This window comes from Thamnophis sirtalis, unplaced genomic scaffold, assembly GCF_051295495.1.
Source record: "Thamnophis sirtalis isolate CommonGarterSnake01/CBP01778 unplaced genomic scaffold, rThaSir2_p1.2 scaffold_4, whole genome shotgun sequence".
NCBI lineage: Eukaryota > Metazoa > Chordata > Lepidosauria > Squamata > Natricidae > Thamnophis > Thamnophis sirtalis.
Window position 1 is genome coordinate 139650396 of NW_028261384.1, and position 19859 is coordinate 139670254.

Here is a 19859-nt window from a genome sequence, read left to right on the forward strand (position 1 = left end):
TTGCAGGCGCTTAGAGTGAGAACTACGTTTCCCATAAGGCATTGCTCCTCCGTTGAAAGCCAACGGCAGCCAGCTCCGAGGGGCTTAGAGCGGAGACCTTGGAAACCGGGAGAGGCTCCGCGGTCGGCTTTTTACTCCTGTAGGGGAGCGCCAAAAGACCGGAAGCGGGCGGAAAGCGAAAACCGGAGAAACCGGAAGCGGGGTGTGTGCATTCCCCTATATACTCCGCACCCTAAAAAAAATGGTCATTTGGGATGTGATGCCAGTTTTGAGATAGCAAAAATGGAGATTCTGGGTTGGGGTGCAAGGTTGGCATCGCTAAAAGCCAGGCTTTCCCAATTTTGCAGCTTGAAAAAAAATGGGTGGACTTCAACTCCCAGAATTCCCCAACCAGCCAACATGGCTGGCTGGGGGATTCTGGGAGTTGAAGTCCAGCCAATGTCCAAAGTTGATGCACGCTGCCTTTTAGGCTAACCTGGCATCCCTCCAACTTCATGCCCTCCAGGTGGGCTAGGCGGGACTACAATTTCCATGGGCCATGCTGGCTGGGGTGCATGGGAGTTGTAGTCCCCCCCCCTCCACCAGGGAGGTGAAATGCAAAGCCAGCCAAGGCTTCCCTAAGATCCCTAAGACTGTGTGTGCGTTGAATTAACGGCGGTTTCGAAAGACGGGAGATGAGGATGACGAAGTGTTTATGGGGCGGAGAGATTCGCTTGCGATAAAGCTGGACTTTGGTCATTCAATTCCGTTTTTATTTGTTTATTTGTTTATTTTTTTTTAATTTAAATTTTTTATTTCTCATATATACATTCACAATTATATAATCTCATAACTTGTTAATAATATGTATTTATAACAGTTTTTCTCCCCTACAATTGACGATATAATTGAGATTGCTTTCTTACCATCCCATACACCCATCTTATTTTACAACAATCCTACTTCTTCTTCCTTCCCTCCTTCCTTCCTTCCTTTCTTCTCTCCTTCTCTCCTTCCTTCCCTCCTTCCTTGCCTCCTTCCTTCCCCCTTCCTTCCCTCCTTCCTTCCCTCCTTTTTTCTCTCTCTCCTTCCTTTCCTCCTTCCTTCCCTCCTTTTTTCTCTCCCTCATTTCCTCCTTCCCTCCTTTCTTCTCCCCTTCTCTCCTTCCATCCCTTCTTCCTTCCCTCCTTTCTTCTCTCCTTCTCTCCTTCCTTCCCTCCTTCCTTCCTTCCTTTCTTCTCTCCTTCTCTCCTTCCTTCCCTCCTTCCTTCCCCCTTCCTTCCCTCCTTCCTTCCCTCCTTCTCTCTCTCCTTCCTTTCCTCCTTCCTTTCCTCCTTCCTTCCCTCCTTTTTTTCTCTCCCTCATTTCCTCCTTCCCTCCTTTCTTCTCCCCTTCTCTCCTTCCATCCCTTCTTCCTTCCCTCCTTTCTTCTCTCCTTCTCTCCCTTCCCTCCTTCTTTCCCTCCCTCCCTCCTTCCTTCCCTCCTTCACTTCCTCCTACCTTTCCCTCCTTTCTTCTCTCCTTCTCTCCTTCCTTCCCTCTTTCCTTCCCTCCTTTCTTCTCTCCTTCCTTCCTCTCCCTTCTCTCCTTCCCCCTCCTCTCCTCTACTCTTCCCCTCTTCTTCCCTTTCCTCCCCTCTGTCCTATTCTTGCATTCCCTCCACTTCTTCCTCTGCTTTTCCCTCTCTCCTTTTCCTCTCCTTTCTCCCCTCCTCCGTTTTTATTTATTTATTGATCTTGGTTTAGAATGATGGGAATGGCCCGCTGGAAATCGAGGCTGATGGTCACACGGAGGTCATAAATATTTATTGGCAGCAGTCTTCGGTTCAACGCAACTCTCCCACGGTAAGTGTCACAAAGTTGAAAGTGTAATTTGGAAATAACTAATGTAAAGGTTCCCCTTGCACATATGTGCTAGTTGTTCCTGACTCTAGGGGGCGGTGCTCATCTCTGTTTCAAAGCTGAAGAGCCAGCGCTGTCCGAAGACGTCTCCGTGGTCATGTGGCCGGCATGACTAAACGCCGAAGGCGCAGGGAACGCTGTTCCCTTCCCACCAAAGGCGGTCCCTATTTTTCTACTTGTATTTCTTACTTGCTTTCGAACTGCTAGGTTGGCAGAAGCTGGGACAAGTCACGGGAGCTCCCTCCGTTTACGCGGCGCTGGGGATTCGAACCGCCAAGCTTTTTTGTTTTTGAAAATTTTTATTTTATTTTAAATGAACAAAAACACATAAAAAAAGAATCATCCTTCATGACATCTTGTAGAAAGCGTGTCAATTGGTTACCGATAACTTTCGTGCATTTCTTCCACAGTCATTCCTTATAGTTCATATTAGATTGTAGAACTTTAAATCAAAAATCTTTGTATATCTTACTATCAATGTGCCACAATTCTCATTGGACTGCAATTATTTGAACGTGCTTTTACCTCAAATCATTCATACTTAAAGACACAACCACATAATGGCATTCATTAGCTAGTTCAAAAAAATCCTCCGATAACATTACACCTTTATGACATCTTTTAAGTAAAAGTCAATTAATAAAGTTTCTAAACCTTTTCCTCCGCTTTCTGATACACAAGCTCAGTGTCTTAGTCACTGAGCCACCTTACAAACACTATTGAGACAATCTATGTAGATTCCAGAGGTGAGTTCCTACCGGTTCGCACCGGTTCAATAGAACCGGTTCGTCAAATCTACCGAACCGGTTAGAAGAGGTTCCACCAGTGGACCCGGAAAGCAGGCCACACCTACAGAAGAGGTTCCAAATTTTTTTGAAACCCACCACTGGTAGATTCCCAGTGATAGTTTTCCCAAAGAACTTTTTTCAAAAGGCAATTCAACTTTTTCTTTTTTCTTGAAGACATTTTCCTTGTCATCCACCCCCATTTAGCAATAGCAGTTAGACTTATATACCGCTTCATAGGGCTTTCAGCCCTCTCTAAGCGGTTTACAGAGGCAGCATATTGCCCCCAACAACAATCCGGGTCCTCATTTTACCCACCTCGGAAGGATGAAGGCTGAGTCAACCCTGAGCCGGTGAGATTTGAACAGCCGAACTGCAGAACTGCAGTCAGCTGAAGTAGCCTGCAGTGCTGCATTTAACCACTGCGCCACCTCATTTGACTCACTTTTTGTCGTAACTTTGAATGGTCCCTAAATGTATTGTTTTAAGTCGAGGAATACCTGTATCTGATGACTCCGAGGGCAGAGATAAACATCCAAGTGGCCTCAATGGCTCTCAGAGAGAGTACTAACAACCAGATGACTGCAAAGGAATATAAATCCATCTTCCAACATTCAGTCAGAAATAAAGAAGCTTCTTGGATGAGACGGGAAACATCTTCAAGGAAAAATACCTTGAAAACTAGGAAATCCAGTTGCCTTTTGAAAAAGGAAGGGACGACTGATGGAAAATAATTTGCATTGGAGATCGTTTAACTATAGAATAGAATAGAATAGAATAGAATAGAGTAGGGTAGGGTAGGGTAGGGTAAAAGTTTAGAGAAGAAAAGGTTGGGATTTCATCCCTGGTATTCCAGAATTCAGGGCTTTGTTTTTTATTTTTTATTTTACAGGAATCCAAAATGCCCCACATAGATAATGACATCAAACTGGACTTCAAGGATGTCCTCCTGAGACCAAAAAGGAGTACGCTCAAATCCCGGAGCGAGGTAGAAGGACTTTTTTCATTCTCCTTTGCAGATGACAAAGCAGCGGTTATAATTATCATTGAGATAACTAGATGTCAATAATGTCTCTCTCTCTCTCTCTCTCTCTCTCTCTCTCTCTCTCTCTTTGTGTGTGTGTGTGTGTGTGTGTGTGTGTATCTGTCTATCATCTATCTATCTATCTATCTATCATCTATCTATCTATCTATCTATCTATCTATCTATCTATCTATCTATCTATCTATCTTCCATCCATATCTATCTGTCTGTCTGCCTGTCTGTCTGTATATCATTTGTTATCTATCTACTATCTATCTATCTATCTATCTATCTATCTATCTATCTATCTATCTATCTATCTATCTATCTATCATCCATCTATCTATCTATCTATCTATCTATCTATCTATCTATCTATCTATCTATCTATCTATCTATCTATCTATCTATCTATCTCCATCCATATCTATCTGTCTGTCTGCCTGTCTGTCTGTCTATCTATCATTTGTTATCTATCTACTATCTATCTATCTATCATCTATCTATCTATCTATCTATCTATCTATCTATCTATCTATCTATCATCTCTCTCTCTCTCTCTCTCTCATTTGTCTCATCTATTTATCTATCTCATATCTATCTATCTATCTATCTATCTATCTATCTATCTATCTATCTATCTATCTATCTACTCTCTCATCTATATCTATCTATCTATCTATCTATCTATCTATCTATCATCTCTCTCTCCCTCCCTCCCTCCCTCCCTCCCTCCCTCCCTCCCTCCCTCCCTCCCTCCCTCCCTATCTATCTATCTATCTATCTATCTATCTATCTATCTATCTATCTATCTATCTATCTATCTATCTATCTATCTATCTAAATGTATGTATGTATGTATGTATGTATGTATGTATGTATGTATGTATGTATGTATGTTCCAGTATGACTCTGGAATGCCTTGAGCAATTTCAACCAAACTTGGTACACAGATGATTTACTCTCTGGAAACAAATACTGCGGGGGGTAAGACACCCCTAACGCCCCTCGGGGTGTGTGTTCTGTTAAGATACAGCCTGTTGTGCCTTCAAACGGCTTCTACCGTACTGCTGTAAAATGGCTTTAGCGCAGTGGAGTTGCCATGGTAGCAGCTTCACAGTACTCCACAAGGGGGCTCCCTCTGGTAAGGGGGAAAATCCAACATTATAAATTACTGTTTGGTCCAGACATTTCCTCCCTATACATAAATTCCCCGGGCAACACTGGATTATCAGCTAGTAAAATAATCATAAATAAATATGTAGCTATGGATTTAAAGTCAGAGAAATGCCTGTTTATTTCGTGTTTTCTCCTCCTGGAGTAAATTTGAGAATCGTTCTTGGTGGAGAGTGAGTGCGTGTTAGCAAGTTAGAAACACAGAAGGAATGTGTGTTATATGAGGCAACCTTGAAATCCTTTAGGCCTCGACTTACAACAGTTCGGTTAGGGACGGTTTGAAGCAAAAAGAAGAGAGGTTGGGTAAAGATTGGGGATGTTCTAACCGAGGCTCCCCAAGAGCAGGAAGCCAACTCCTGGCCCCGACAAAAACCCCTTTTGTAAATTTGTTGTGAATTTTGCTCCTTCACATCCAGCGAAGTCTTTCGAAGGAGGATTTACGGTCACAGACCTCATCTCGCTTGGAGAGCTGCCAGGCCGACATCCGCACAACTTGGCAAGGAGTCTCCGAGCGAACTCCTGCAAACTCCACTCCCCTGTCGCTCCTCTTTTATTCCCTCTGGGAGGGGCCATTCACCGTCCAGCTGTGGCCTTACTCCCGTCGACCCCAGTTCTTTAGCTGTTCCCTTCGTCTGGCAACTCTGCGCATGCGCACACTGGGAACAGGTTCCAGCTGTTCTTCTGCCTCACGGATGTCTGACTCTGAAGGCAGCTGATAACTGTCGGACGGCTCTGGCTCCCTCTCTGCCTCCAACGCAGAGCCCTCATCCGAGCCTTCCCCAGACTCCAGGACTGGCCCAGGTTCCTCCCCAATGTTGTCACTCTTCGAATCTGCTTCCAGCTCCGCTGGCGGGCCACCACACTGGGGCTGCCTCCTGGCAGCAGGCAGGAGATGGGTGATTGACAGGCTGCCGTTGCTGATGGCTTAAGTTCCAGGCAGAGGTTGGGTTCCCTCAAGGTTGGGAGAATCGACTTTCAAAGTTTTGGGGAGTTGAGTCTTCTCTCCTTTTTGTCTCCAGGTGGACCTCCTGAGATCCTTCACCTTCCGTAACTCCAAGCAGACCTACACGGGGATACCCATCATCGCGGCCAACATGGACACCGTGGGGACCTTTGAGATGGCCAAGGCCTTGTCCAAGGTATATATATGCCTTTGGGTGGATCTTCCTGAAAACACCATGCAGGGAGAGTCGAGGTGGGCTGGCAGTAGATTCCATCCACAAGCTCCTTCCTTCCTCTCCTTCCTTCCTTCTCCCTTTCTTTCTTTTTCTTTCTTTCTTTTTCTTTCTCTTTCTCTGTCTTTCTCGTTCCTTCTCCATTTCTTCCTTTCTTTCTCCTTCCTTCCCTCCTCCATTTCTTTCTTTCTTTCTTGTTGTCTTTCTCCTTCTTTCCTCTCCTTCCTTCCTCTCCTTCCCCATTTCTGTCGTTCTTTCTTTCTTTCTTTCTTTCTTTCTTTCTTTCTTTCTTTCTTTCTTTCTTTCTCTGTCTTTCTCCTTCCTTGCTCTTCCTTCCTTCTCCATTTCTTTCTTTTTCTTTCTTTCTTTTTCTTTCTCTTTCTCTTTCCTTCCTTCTCCATTTCTTCCTTTCTTTCTCCTTCCTTCCTTCCCTCCTCCATTTCTTTCTTTCTTTCTTTCTTTCTTTCTTTCTCTCTTTCTCCTTCCTTCCTCTTCCTTCCTTCTCCATTTCTTTTTCTTTCTTTCTTTTTCTTTCTCTTTCTCTTTCCTTCCTTCTCCATTTCTTCCTTTCTTTCTCCTTCCTTCCTTCCCTCCTCCATTTCTTTCTTTCTTTCTCTTTCTCCTTCCTTCCTCTTCCTTCCTTCTCCATTTCTTTTTCTTTCTTTCTTTTTCTTTCTCTTTCTCTTTCCTTCCTTCTCCATTTCTTCCTTTCTTTCTCCTTCCTTCCTTCCCTCCTCCATTTCTTTCTTTCTTTCTTTCTTTCTTTCTTTCTTTCTTTCTTTCTTTCTTTCTTTCTTTCTTTCTTTCTTTCTGTCTTTCTCCTTCTCTCCTTCCTTCCTCTCCTCCTTCTCCATTTCTTTCCTTTCCTTTCTCTGTCTGTCTGTCTTTCTCTTTCTCCTTCCTTCCTTCCTTTTCTTCCCCCTTTCTTCCTTTCTTTTTCTTTTTCTTTCTCTCTCTTTTTCTCTTCCTTCCTCTTCTCTGTTCCATCCCTCTCTTTCTCTCTCTCTCTTTCTCTTCCTTCCTCTCCTTCCCCCTCCATTCCTTCTCTCTCTTTTTCTTTCCTCTTCCTCTCTCTGTCTCCTTCCTTTCCTTCCCTCTTTTTCTTTCTTTCTCTCTCTCTCTTCCTTTCTTTCTTCTTCCTTCCTCTTCTCTTCCATCCCTTTCTTTCTCTCTCTCTTTCACTGTCTTTTTCTCCTTCCTTCCTTCCTCTCCTTCCCTCCTCCTCCGCCATTCCTTCTCTTTCTTTTTCTTTCTTTCACTTTCTCTGTCTTTTTCTCTCTTTCTCTTTCCTTCTCTCCTTCCCTCCTCCTCTCTCTCTCTTTTCCTTCCTTTCTCTCTCAGTTTCTCTCCTTCCTTCCTCCTTCTCTGTTCCTTCCTTCCCTCCTTCCTTCTTTCCTTCTTTCCTCCCTCCTTGCCTCCTACAAATAACTCAAGGCAGTGAATGTCTCCATCACAGCTTCCTCCTATTTTCCCAACAGTAACAACCCTGTGGGGTGGGCTGGGCTGAGAGACACTCTGTTGGCTTTCGTGCCTCAGGCGGGACTTGAACTCGTGCTCTGGCACTTCCCAGCCGGGGGGTCTTAGCCACTGGCTTCATCCTTTACACGCTGTTTCCTTCCCCCAGTTCTCCCTCTTCACAGCCATCCACAAGCACTGCGCTTTGCAGGAGTGGAAGGAATTCGCAGCTCAGAATCCGGATTGTCTGCAGGTAGGTGTGGGAACTTTGCCTTCACTTCTCCCCCCTCGAGTCTGTGTTTGTGTATGTTTGTGTGTGTTTGTGTGTGTGTGTGTTTGTGTGGTTTTGTATGTGTGTTTGTGTGTGTTTGTGTGTGTGTGTTTGTGTGTGTGTGTCTTTGTGTATGTTTGTGTGTGTTTGTGTGTTTTTGTATGTATTTGTGTGTGTGTGTATGTTTGTTTGTGTGTGTGTGTGTGTGTTTGTGTGTGTGTGTTTGTGTGTATGTGATTGTGTGTGTGTGTTTGTGTCTTTGTGTATGTGTGTGTGTGTGAGAGAGAGAGAGAGATTATGAATTCTCTGCTTGCTGCCTGTCCTCAGAACGTGGCAGCCAGCACCGGGACGTCCGAATTGGAGCACTTGGAGCAAGTCCTGGAGGCCGTGCCACAGATCCGCTACATCTGCCTTGATGTGGCCAACGGTTACTCCGAGCATTTCGTCCAGTTCTTGAGGGATTTGCGGAAGCGGTTCCCTCATCACACCATCATGGTACGTGGGGACGTCCCTCTTCTTCCACTTCAGGAGGCAAAACAGGGAAGGGTTGTGGCCCATCAGTGAGGAGGTTGGGGAGGAAGATGGGCCATTCCTGGAGTCTGGGAAAGGCTCTGATAAGGGCTCTGTGTAAGAGGCAGAGAGGGGGCCAGGGCCGGCCAACAGTTATCAGCTGCCTTCAGAGTCAGACATCAGTGAGGCAGAAGAACAGCTGGAGCCTGTTCCCAGTGTGCGCATGGGCAGAGTTGCCAGACAAGAAGGGAACAGCTAAAGAACAAGGGTCAACTTGGGAGTAAGGCCATAGGTGGACGGTGAATGGCCCCTCCCATAGGGAATAAAAGAGGGAGCGAAAGGGGAGTGGAGCTTGCAGGAGTTCGCTTCATTGGTTACTGACTCCGAGACTCCTGTGCCAAGTTGTACAGAGATCGGCCTGGCTGGTCTCCAAGCCAGATAAGGTCGGTGACCGTAAATCCTACCTTGAAAGACTTTGCTGGATGCGAATGAGCAGAATTCACAGCCAATGAATAAAAGGGGTTTTTGTCGGGACCAGGAGTTAGTTTTATGCTCTTGGGAAGCCGCACTCAGAACAGGAAGATATTTAAGATTTTTTAAAAAGAATATTTTTAAGATTTCCACATGCCTAAGGTGGGACTAGAACTCTCTGTCCCCTGGTGATTGGCCCAAAGCCATCCAGCTGGCTTTCGTGCCTAAGGTGGGACTAGAACTCTCTGTCCCCTGGTGATTGGCCCAAAGTCATCCAATTGACTTTCATGCCTAAGGCGGGACAAGAACTCTCTATCTCCTGGTGATTGGCCCAAAGTCATCCAGTTGACTTTCGTGCCTAAGATGGGACTAGAACTCTCTGTCCCCTGGTGATTGGCCCAAAGTCACCCAGTTGGCTTTCATGCCTAAGGCGGGACTAGAACTCTCTATCTCCTGGTGACTGGCCCAAAGTCATCCAGCTGGCTTTGGTGCCTAAGATGGGACTAGAACTCACTGTCTCCTGGTGATTGGCCCAAATTCACCCAGGTGGCTTTCATTTCTTTTGCCGTACCAGGCCGGGAACGTCGTGACAGGCGAAATGGTGGAGGAGCTCATCCTGTCGGGAGCCGACATCATCAAAGTGGGCATCGGACCAGGTGACGTTGGTGATTCCCCGTAAATTCATCCTTTCCCCTTAAAGCCGGGCTAAACATTTCAATCTAGGTTGCCTTGTTAGGGACCGTTACGATTCTTGGCTGGCTTAATCCTGGCTTGTTTCAGGCTCCGTTTGTACCACCCGGAAGAAGACCGGAGTGGGTTACCCTCAACTCAGTGCCGTCATGGAGTGCGCAGACGCGGCCCATGGCCTCGGAGGACACATCATCTCGGTGAGAAATCATGGAGAAATCCATTCTTGGCCACTAGAAGATTTCATCTCCCAGAATTCCCCAGCCAGCTCCTTTTTTTCTCTCTGCTGAAGTCATATTACGCTTACTGCATACCCTCCGTCTATTAAGAAAGTTACCCTATATGGCTGGCTGAGGAATTGTGGGAGTTGAAGTCCACAAGTCTTAAAGTGACCAAGGTTGGAGACCCCTGATTTAAGACCTGTGGACTTCAACTCCCAGAATTCCCCACCCAGCTCTTCCCCACCCCACCCCCACTTTGCCGAAGTCATATTACACTTGCTGCATACCCACCATCTATTAAGAAAGCTATCCTATATGGCTGGCTGAGGAATCTATCTCTCTATCTCGTCTCTCTATCCCTCTATCTACCTACTGGTATCTATCTCTATCATCTCTCTCTCTTCCTACCTCTATCTCATATCTCTGTATCTCTCTATCATCTATCTATCTACCATCCATCTATCCATCGATCTATCCTCTATCTGTCTGTCTGTCTTATCTACCTATCTATATCTCTCTATCTCATCTTTCTCTATCTCTCTATCCCTCTACCGGTATCTCTCTCTCTCTGTGTGTCTCTCTCTCTCTCTATTTATCTATCATACCTCTCTCTCTCTCTCTCTCTCTCTCTCTCTCTCTCTCTCTCTCTCTCTCTCTCTCTCTCTCTCTCTCTCTCTCTCTCTCTCTCTCTCATATCTCTGTATCTCTGTTATCATCTATCTACCATCCATGTATCCATCAATCTATCATCTATCTGTCTGTCTATCTACCTACCTATATCTCTCTATCTCATCTTTCTCTATCTCTCTATCCCTCTACCGGTCTCTCTCTCTCTGTCTCTCTCTCTATTTATCTATCTATCATACCTATCTCTCTCTCTCTCTCATATCTCTGTATCTCTGTTATCATCTATCTATCTATCTACCATCCGTCTATCCATCGATCTATCATCTATCTGTCTGTCTGTCTATCTATCTACCTATATCTCTCTCTCATCTTTCTCTATCTCTCTATCCCTCTACCGGTCTCTCTCTCTTTCTCTCTCTCTCTGTCTCTCTCTCTATTTATCTATCTATTTATCTATCTATCATACCTATCTCTCTCTCTCTCATATCTCTGTATCTCTCTTATCATCTCTCTATCTATCTACCATCCATCTATCCATCTATCTATCATCTCTGTCTGTCTATCTACCTAACCATATCTCTCTATCTCATCTTTCTCTATCTCTCTCTCTCTCTCTCTCTCTCTCTCTCTCTCTCTCATATCTCTGTATCTCTGTTATCATCTATCTACCATCCATGTATCCATCAATCTATCATCTATCTGTCTGTCTATCTACCTACCTATATCTCTCTATCTCATCTTTCTCTATCTCTCTATCCCTCTACCGGTCTCTCTCTCTCTGTCTCTCTCTCTATTTATCTATCTATCATACCTATCTCTCTCTCTCTCTCATATCTCTGTATCTCTGTTATCATCTATCTATCTATCTACCATCCGTCTATCCATCGATCTATCATCTATCTGTCTGTCTGTCTATCTATCTACCTATATCTCTCTCTCATCTTTCTCTATCTCTCTATCCCTCTACCGGTCTCTCTCTCTTTCTCTCTCTCTCTGTCTCTCTCTCTATTTATCTATCTATTTATCTATCTATCATACCTATCTCTCTCTCTCTCATATCTCTGTATCTCTCTTATCATCTCTCTATCTATCTACCATCCATCTATCCATCTATCTATCATCTCTGTCTGTCTATCTACCTAACCATATCTCTTCTCTCTATCTCATCTCTTCTCTCTCTCTCTCTCTCTCTCTCTCTCTCTCTCTCTCTCTCTCTCATATCTCTGTATCTCTGTTATCATCTATCTACCATCCATGTATCCATCAATCTATCATCTATCTGTCTGTCTATCTACCTACCTATATCTCTCTATCTCATCTTTCTCTATCTCTCTATCCCTCTACCGGTCTCTCTCTCTCTGTCTCTCTCTCTATTTATCTATCTATCATACCTATCTCTCTCTCTCTCTCATATCTCTGTATCTCTGTTATCATCTATCTATCTATCTACCATCCGTCTATCCATCGATCTATCATCTATCTGTCTGTCTGTCTATCTATCTACCTATATCTCTCTCTCATCTTTCTCTATCTCTCTATCCCTCTACCGGTCTCTCTCTCTTTCTCTCTCTCTCTGTCTCTCTCTCTATTTATCTATCTATTTATCTATCTATCATACCTATCTCTCTCTCTCTCATATCTCTGTATCTCTCTTATCATCTCTCTATCTATCTACCATCCATCTATCCATCTATCTATCATCTCTGTCTGTCTATCTACCTAACCATATCTCTCTATCTCATCTTTCTCTATCTCTCTATCCCTCTACCGGTATCTCTCTCTCTCTCTCTGTCTCTCTCTCTCAGTCTCTCTCTCTCTATTTATCTATCTATCATACCTATCTCTCTCTCTTCCACCCTCCCTCCCTCCCTATTATCTATCTTATCATCTATCTATCTATCTATCTATCTATCTATCTATCTATCTATCTATCTATCTATCATCTATCTATCTATCTATCTATCATCTATCTATCTATCTATCTATCATCTATCTATCTATCTATCTATCATCTATCTATCTATCTATCTATCATCTATCTATCTATCATCTATCTATCTATCTATCTATCTATCAATCTATCTCTCTCTCTCTCTATATATATATATATATCTATCTTCTATCTATCTATCTATCTATCTATCTATCTATCTATCTATCTATCTATCTATCTATCTATCATCTATCTATCTATCTATCTATCTATCTATCTATCTATCTATCTATCTACCATTCATCTATCTATCTATCTCTGTATTAAAGTGGTTTTTTTTTTGCCTTTTGACATAATTTTCTCTTGCTGTACCACAAGCCGGTTGAACGATTCCTGGTCCATCCGGCCAAAACAGCCTTAATTGTCAGAATGATCAATTAACCGCCACAAAAGTTTGGGAAGCTCAGCTTAATCATTACTTCCCTGATCCTCCTCTTGGTCTGGCTCATGTTGAACACCCCCCCCCCCGCTCCCTTTGCTCTGGCCGTTTGATTTGTCTGCTTTCGCATGAACGGAACTCGTGTCTCCTTTAGAACCGGGGGGGGGGGGGGATAAAATAAAATAAAACACGAAAAGGACGAGGTTAAATTTTTTCCGCTCTCTCTTCTACAGGACGGAGGCTGCCAATGCCCAGGGGATGTGGCCAAAGCTTTCGGTAAACATTCCCGTATTTCCAAATTCTGCCGGTTAGGTTTGCTGAGGTGACGCCGGGACGACGCGGGGAAGTCCTCGACTTAACGACGACAATGCAAGCCGGGATTTCAACAGTTCAACCAGTTGGGGGGGAAAAAAATCCCCCCAATTTTTATGATTTTCTTTTCATGGTCGTTTAAGCCAGTCGCTGCAAGTTGTTAAGCGAGTCTTGCGGTCGTTAAGCAAATCTGCCTTATCCCTTTTGATCGCTTGTCCAGAAGCCTGCGGAGGGGGCGGGGGGAAGTCACAGGTGTAACACGTGACCCCTGGATGTTAAATCCGTGTCAAGTGTCAACCGCCGGAAATTGGGTAGGGAGGTTCCGACGACGGTTGTAAGTGCGAGGACCGGCTTGTAAGCCACTTTTCCCCCCCAGGTGCGGTGGTAACGTAGGTCCCCAAACTGATGGTTTGAAGTCTGCCTGTCTAGTCCTCGACTTATGACCTCAATTGAGCCTGGAGTTTCTGTCGCTAAACGAAACATTTCTTAAGTTGGCTTCCTTTTGCGACGTTCCTTGCCACAATTGTTTTAAGTCAGCTGCTGCAGTTCTTCAATTTAGTCACTCTCTATAATGACGCTATAATCACACGCTCAAAAGGGACCCAGTGGCGAAGGCGCTGAGCTAGTCGGATCAGAAAGGTCGGCTGTTCGGCGGTTCGAATCCCAAGTGCCGCATAAACGGAGGGAGCTCCCGTGACTTGTCCCAGCTTCTGCCAACCTAGAATTTTGAAAGCACGTAAAAAATGCAAGTAGAAAAATAGGCACCACCTTTGGTGGGAAGGGAGCAGCGTTCCGTGCGGCTTCGGCGTTGAGTCATGCCGCCCACATGACCACGGAGACGTCTTCGGACAGCGCTGGCTCTTCGGCTTTGAAACGGAGATGAGCACCGCCCCCTAGAGTCGGGAATAAGTAGCACAGATGTACGAGAGGAACACACACATTCTCTCCCTCTCTCTCTCTCTCTCCCTCCATTAAAATTATTTCCTTGTGGGGTTTTCCCCCCCCTCCTGATTCCTTAATATGGATTATTGGGGATAGATAGTGGTCCTTGCTTTACGACCACGATTGAGGCCAACATTTCAGTTGCTAAGCGAGACATTTGTTAAGGGAGGCTTGCCTCCTTTTTACCACCTGCCTTGCCACAGTTGTTAAGCGAATCGTCACCGTGCTTTAGGAGTTAGGTGAATCTGGACAAACACCCCCCCCCCCCCCCCAGATTTTGCTCGTCAGATGGTCGCAAAAGGGGAATTATGTTCCCCCAGGACACTGACCGTCATAAATGTGAGTCAGTTGCCAAGCGGCTGGATTTTGATCACGGGATCCTGGGGAATGCCACATCAGTTGTGTGAAAAATGGTCACTTTTTTCAGTGCCCTTGAAGTTTGGTCACTAAATGCACTGTTGTAAGTCAAGGAGTACGTGTATATGTATGTCTGTCTATCTCTCTATCTCATCTCTCTCTATCCCTCTATCTATCTATCCTACTGGTATTCATCTCTGATCTCTCTTTCTCCCTCCCTCCCTCCCTCCCTCCCTCCCTCCCTCCCTCCCTCCCTATCTATCTCATATCTCTGTATCTCTCTATCATCTGTCTATCTATATCTCACCTCTCTTTCTCTCATCTATCTATCTATATCTCATCTCTTTCTCTCATCTATATCTGTCCTATCTATCTATCTAATCTCATCTCTCTCTCGTCTATATTTATCGATCTATCTCTCATCTCTTACTCTCATCTATTGATCTATTGATCTATATCTCAACTCTCTCTCATATCTATCTATCTATCTATCTATCTATCTATCTATCTATCTATCTATCTATCTATCATCTATCTATCATCTATCTATCTAATTTCTCATCTGTCTAATCTCATCTATATCTATCTATATCTATCTATCTACCTACCTATCTATCTATCTATCTATCTATCTATCTATCTATCTATCTATCTATCTATCTATCTATCTATCTATCTATCTATTTATCTATCATCTATCTATCTATCATCTCTATCTATCTAGATATCTATCGGTCTCTCTTCTGTTTTACATCTATCTCATCTATTTATCTATCTCATTTATCTCATCTGTCTATATCTATCTACCGGTCTCATTTATCTGTCATCTATCTATTTATCTACCTACCTACCTACCTACCTACTTACCTACCTATCTTTCTATCTATTTATCTATCTATCTAATCTACCGGTCTCTCTATCTAATCTCAATCTCTCTCTCTCTCTCTCTCTCTCTCTCTCCCTACCTACCTACCTACCTACCTACCTACCTACCTACCTACCTACCTACCTATCACATCTATCTCTCTATCTCATTTATTTCATCTATATCTATCTATCTATCTATCTATCTATCTATCTATCTATCTATCTATCTATCTCTATCTATCTATCTATCTATCTATCTATCTATCTATCTATCTAATCTATCATCCATCCATCCATCCATCCATCCATCCATCCATCCATCCATCCATCCATCCATCCATCCATCCATCCATCCATCCATCCATCTATCTATCTATCTATCTATCTATCTATCTATCTATCATCTATATCTCTCTATCCTTGTCTATCTATCTTTCTATCTATGTGGGGGAGCTGTTGGTTTTGCTCATATAATTCAAATTTCCCCTCGCAGGCGCTGGTGCAGACTTTGTGATGGTGGGGGGCATGTTGGCGGGACACACCGAATCCGGGGGGAACCTGATTGAAAAAGAAGGCAAGCAATACAAGCTTTTTTACGGCATGAGCTCCGAGGTGTCCATGAAGAAATACGCCGGAGGGGTGGCTGAATATCGGTAAGGAAGCTTGAGAACGGTCAGTGGGATCGCTGGGCCGTTAAATTCCCCCATTCCTCCATGTTGGATTTGCAGCTGGGAAGGATCCCTGCTTCTCACAGAACTCTTACAGGAGGAGTATAAGGTTTTATATGTAAATCCTGTGGAATAAGGTTTCCTGCTTAAGCAGGGGGTTGGACTAGAAGACCTTCAGGGTCCCTTCCAATACTTCTTATTCTATATATTTTTCTATAAATATAAGCGTAACAAGTATGAGTAAGAGAGAAGGGTCCATTCTCAAGTGACAAAGTAATGGGTTTTCCTTTGGGGTTTGGGAAGATCCCCTCAGGGATCTGATCAAGGGAATAAACTAGATCAGGGGTCTCCAACCTTGGCAACTTTAAGACTTGTGGACCACAACTCCCAGAATGCCCTGCCACCAGTTTCCTGCTATCACCGAGGGAGGGACACTTCAAGGAAAGTCCTCCAATGGCAGACCTCCAAGGTCCTTTCCAGCCCTATGTCTCTATGGTGCTGGCTGGGGAATTCTGGGAGCTGAAGTCCACAAGTCTTAAAGTTGCCAAGGTTACTAGACCACTTTTAAGACTTGTGGACTTCAATTCCCAGAATTCCCCAGCCAGCACCATGGAGACATAGTGCTGGAAGGGACCTTGGAGGTCTGCCAATGGAGGACATTCCTGAAGCGTCCCTCCCTCGATGATAGCAGGAAATGCTCCATGGGAAGGTTGTTATCAGTGGTGGGTTTCAACATTTTTTTAGAACCCGTTCTGTAGGAGTGGCCTATTTTGTGGGTGTGGCTTGGAGGTCATGTGACCAGGTGGGAGTGGCCAACGTGTAAAATGTGGTTAAGCTCATTTAACAACGCTCTTGCTTCGCAACCAAACGTTTGGGCTCAATTGTGATCATAAGTTCTCTTTCTTTTTCTTCCTTCCTTCCTTCTATCTCTCTCTTCCTTCCTTTCTTGTGTGTCTCTCTCCCTTTCTTTCTTTCTTTCCTTCCTCTTCCTTCTTTCTTGTCTTTCTCCCCCCCCACTTACTATCTCTTTCTCTGTCTTTCTTTTTCTCTCACTTCCTTTTATTCTCTTACTCTCTTTCTCTTTCCCTCTTCCTTCCTTTCATTCTCTTACTCTCTTCCTTTCTGTCTCTCTCCCTCTTCCTTCCATTCTTACTCTTTCTCTCTGTCTCTTTTTCTCTCTCCCTCTTCCTTCCTTTCATTTTTACTCTTTCTTTCTGTCTCTTTTCTCTCTCCCTCTTCCTTCCCTTTATTCCCTTACTCTTTCTCTTTTTCTATCTCTCCCTCTTCCTTCCTTTCATTCTCTTACTCTCTTCCTTTCTGTCTTTCTCTCTCTCCCTCTTCCTTCCATTCTCTTACTCTTTCTCTCTGTCTCTTTTTCTCTCTCCCTCTTCCTTCCTTTCATTCTTACTTTCTTTCTGTCTCTTTTCTCTCTCCCTGTTCCTTCCTTTTATTCCCTCTTACTCTTTCTCTTTTTCTGTCTCTCCCTCTTCCTTCCTTTCATTCTCTTACTCTCTTCCTTTCTGTCTTTCTCTCTCTCCCTCTTCCTTCCATTCTCTTACTCTTTCTCTCTGTCTCTTTTTCTCTCTCCCTCTTCCTTCCTTTCATTCTTACTCTTTCTTTCTGTCTCTTTTCTCTCTCCCTCTTCCTTCCCTTTATTCCCTTACTCTTTCTCTTTTTCTATCTCTCCCTCTTCCTTCCTTTCATTCTCTTACTCTCTTCCTTTCTGTCTTTCTCTCTCTCCCTCTTCCTTCCATTCTCTTACTCTTTCTCTCTGTCTCTTTTTCTCTCTCCCTCTTCCTTCCTTTCATTCTTACTTTCTTTCTGTCTCTTTTCTCTCTCCCTGTTCCTTCCTTTTATTCCCTTACTCTTTCTCTTTTTCTGTCTCTCCCTCTTCCTTCCTTTCATTCTCTTACTCTCTTCCTTTCTGTCTTTCTCTCTCTCCCTCTTCCTTCCATTCTCTTACTCTTTCTCTCTGTCTCTTTTTCTCTCTCCCTCTTCCTTCCTTTCATTCTTACTCTTTCTTTGTCTCTTTTCTCTCTCCCTCTTCCTTCCCTTTATTCCCTCTTACTCTTTCTCTTTTTCTATCTCTCCCTCTTCCTTCCTTTCATTCTCTTACTCTCTTCCTTTCTGTCTTTCTCTCTCTCCCTCTTCCTTCCATTCTCTTACTCTTTCTCTCTGTCTCTTTTTCTCTCTCCCTCTTCCTTCCTTTCATTCTTACTCTTTCTTTCTGTCTCTTTTCTCTCTCCCTGTTCCTTCCTTTTATTCCCTCTTACTCTTTCTCTTTTTCTATCTCTCCCTCTTCCTTCCTTTCATTCTCTTACTCTCTTCCTTTCTGTCTTTCTCTCTCTCCCTCTTCCTTCCATTCTCTTACTCTTTCTCTGTCTCTTTTTCTCTCTCCCTCTTCCTTCCTTTCATTCTTACTTTCTTTCTGTCTCTTTTCTCTCTCCCTCTTCCTTCCTTTTATTCCCTCTTACTCTTTCTCTTTTTCTATCTCTCCCTCTTCCTTCCTTTCATTCTCTTACTCTCTTCCTTTCTGTCTTTCTCTCTCTCCCTCTTCCTTCCATTCTCTTACTCTTTCTCTCTGTCTCTTTTTCTCTCTCCCTCTTCCTTCCTTTCATTCTTACTCTTTCTTTCTGTCTCTTTTCTCTCTCCCTCTTCCTTCCTTTTATTCCCTCTTACTCTCTCTCTCTCTCTCCCCCCCCCCGCAGAGCATCGGAAGGCAAGGTGGTGGAAGTGCCCTTCAAGGGGGACGTGGAGCACACCCTGAGGGACATCCTGGGGGGCATCCGCTCCACCTGTACCTACGTGGGGGCCGCCAAGCTGAAGGAGCTCAGCCGCCGGACCACGTTCATCCGCATCACCCAGCAAGTCAACCCCATCTTTGGCGGGGAGGATCAACCTTAGGATTCAACCCTCCCCCCCCCTCCCTGCTCCCTTCCCCACCAGGCAGCCTCACCTCTGCCCAATCCCCCCCTCCTCCAATAACCCAGATGCCAATCAAAGCAGGGTGGCTTGATTGGTTCTTCGGTGGTAGAGAAGCCCTCCATCTCCTTTAGATCGTCGGCTTATTCCAAGCGCAACTTTCGCGCATTTTTCCATTCCGCGGATGGCCTTCCCTGCCGATAGCGCTGATGCCGTTCCCTAGTCGGGTCGTGAAACGTCGGCGAGGAAAGCACCAAGCTCAGAGAGCAACAAGGACCCCACGATCCTCCTCCTCTCACTCTCCCTTCTAGCACTGATGATGTTCCCTAGTTGGGTCGTGAAACGTCGGCAAGAAAACCACCAAGCAGAGAGAGCACGGAGGGCCATACAGCTGCCCTCCTCCTCCTCCTCCTGGCCACAAAACCCCACTCCCTTCTGGCACTGATGACGTTAGCTAGTTGGCTCATGAGACATTTGCAAGGAGATCACCAGGCTGAGAGAGCCCCAAGGACCCCCACAATCTTCCTCCCTCCTCTTTTGCTCTCTCCTCCCTCCTCCGTCTCTCGTTCGCCAGCCTCTCTGTTTTGTAACGCTGATGACGTTCCGTAGTTGGGTTGTGAAATGTCTGGTAGAAAACATCTGAGCTCAGAGAGCACCCAGGACCCCACAGTCCTCCTCCCCCTCTTCCCCCCTCCTCCCCTTCTCTTCTACTCCACAAACCCTCCTCCCTTTTAGCACTGATGATGTACCCTAGTTGGGTATTGAAAGGTCTGCAGGAAAACCACCAAGCTCAGAGAGCACCAAGGACCCCACAGCCCTCCTCTGCAAACCTCGCTCCCTTCGAATACGGATGATGTTACCTAGTTAGGTCGTGAAATGCCTGCGAGCGCAGAACCCAGCTCAAGAGAGCCCCAAGGACTCCATAGTCTTTTTTTGCTTCTCTTCCACTTCCTCCTCCTCTCTCGAACTCGTCTCCACTTCTAGCACTGATGACGTTCCCTAGTTGGGTTCTGAAACGTCGGCAAGAAAACCACCCAGCTCAGAGAGCACTAAGGACCCCCCAGTCTTCTTCCTTCCTTCCTTCCTTCCTTCCTTCCTGTTTCTCCCTTCTGGCACTGATAATCTTCCCTAGATGGG

The 19859-nt window shown here is 44.8% G+C and overlaps 1 protein-coding gene across 1 annotated transcript; it reads left to right on the plus strand.

The window, feature by feature from the left end:
- Positions 1 to 3562: 3562 nt before the first annotated feature.
- On the plus strand, positions 3563 to 18774 carry GMPR2 (guanosine monophosphate reductase 2). The gene is made up of 9 exons (XM_087714258.1): positions 3563 to 3653; positions 5885 to 6004; positions 7665 to 7748; positions 8094 to 8261; positions 9322 to 9403; positions 9528 to 9634; positions 12888 to 12930; positions 15626 to 15785; positions 18509 to 18774. Exons 1-9 carry the CDS (start codon positions 3567 to 3569, stop codon positions 18702 to 18704), a joined length of 1047 nt encoding a protein of 348 aa, XP_087570384.1. The 5' UTR covers positions 3563 to 3566; the 3' UTR covers positions 18705 to 18774.
- Positions 18775 to 19859: the final 1085 nt, after the last annotated feature.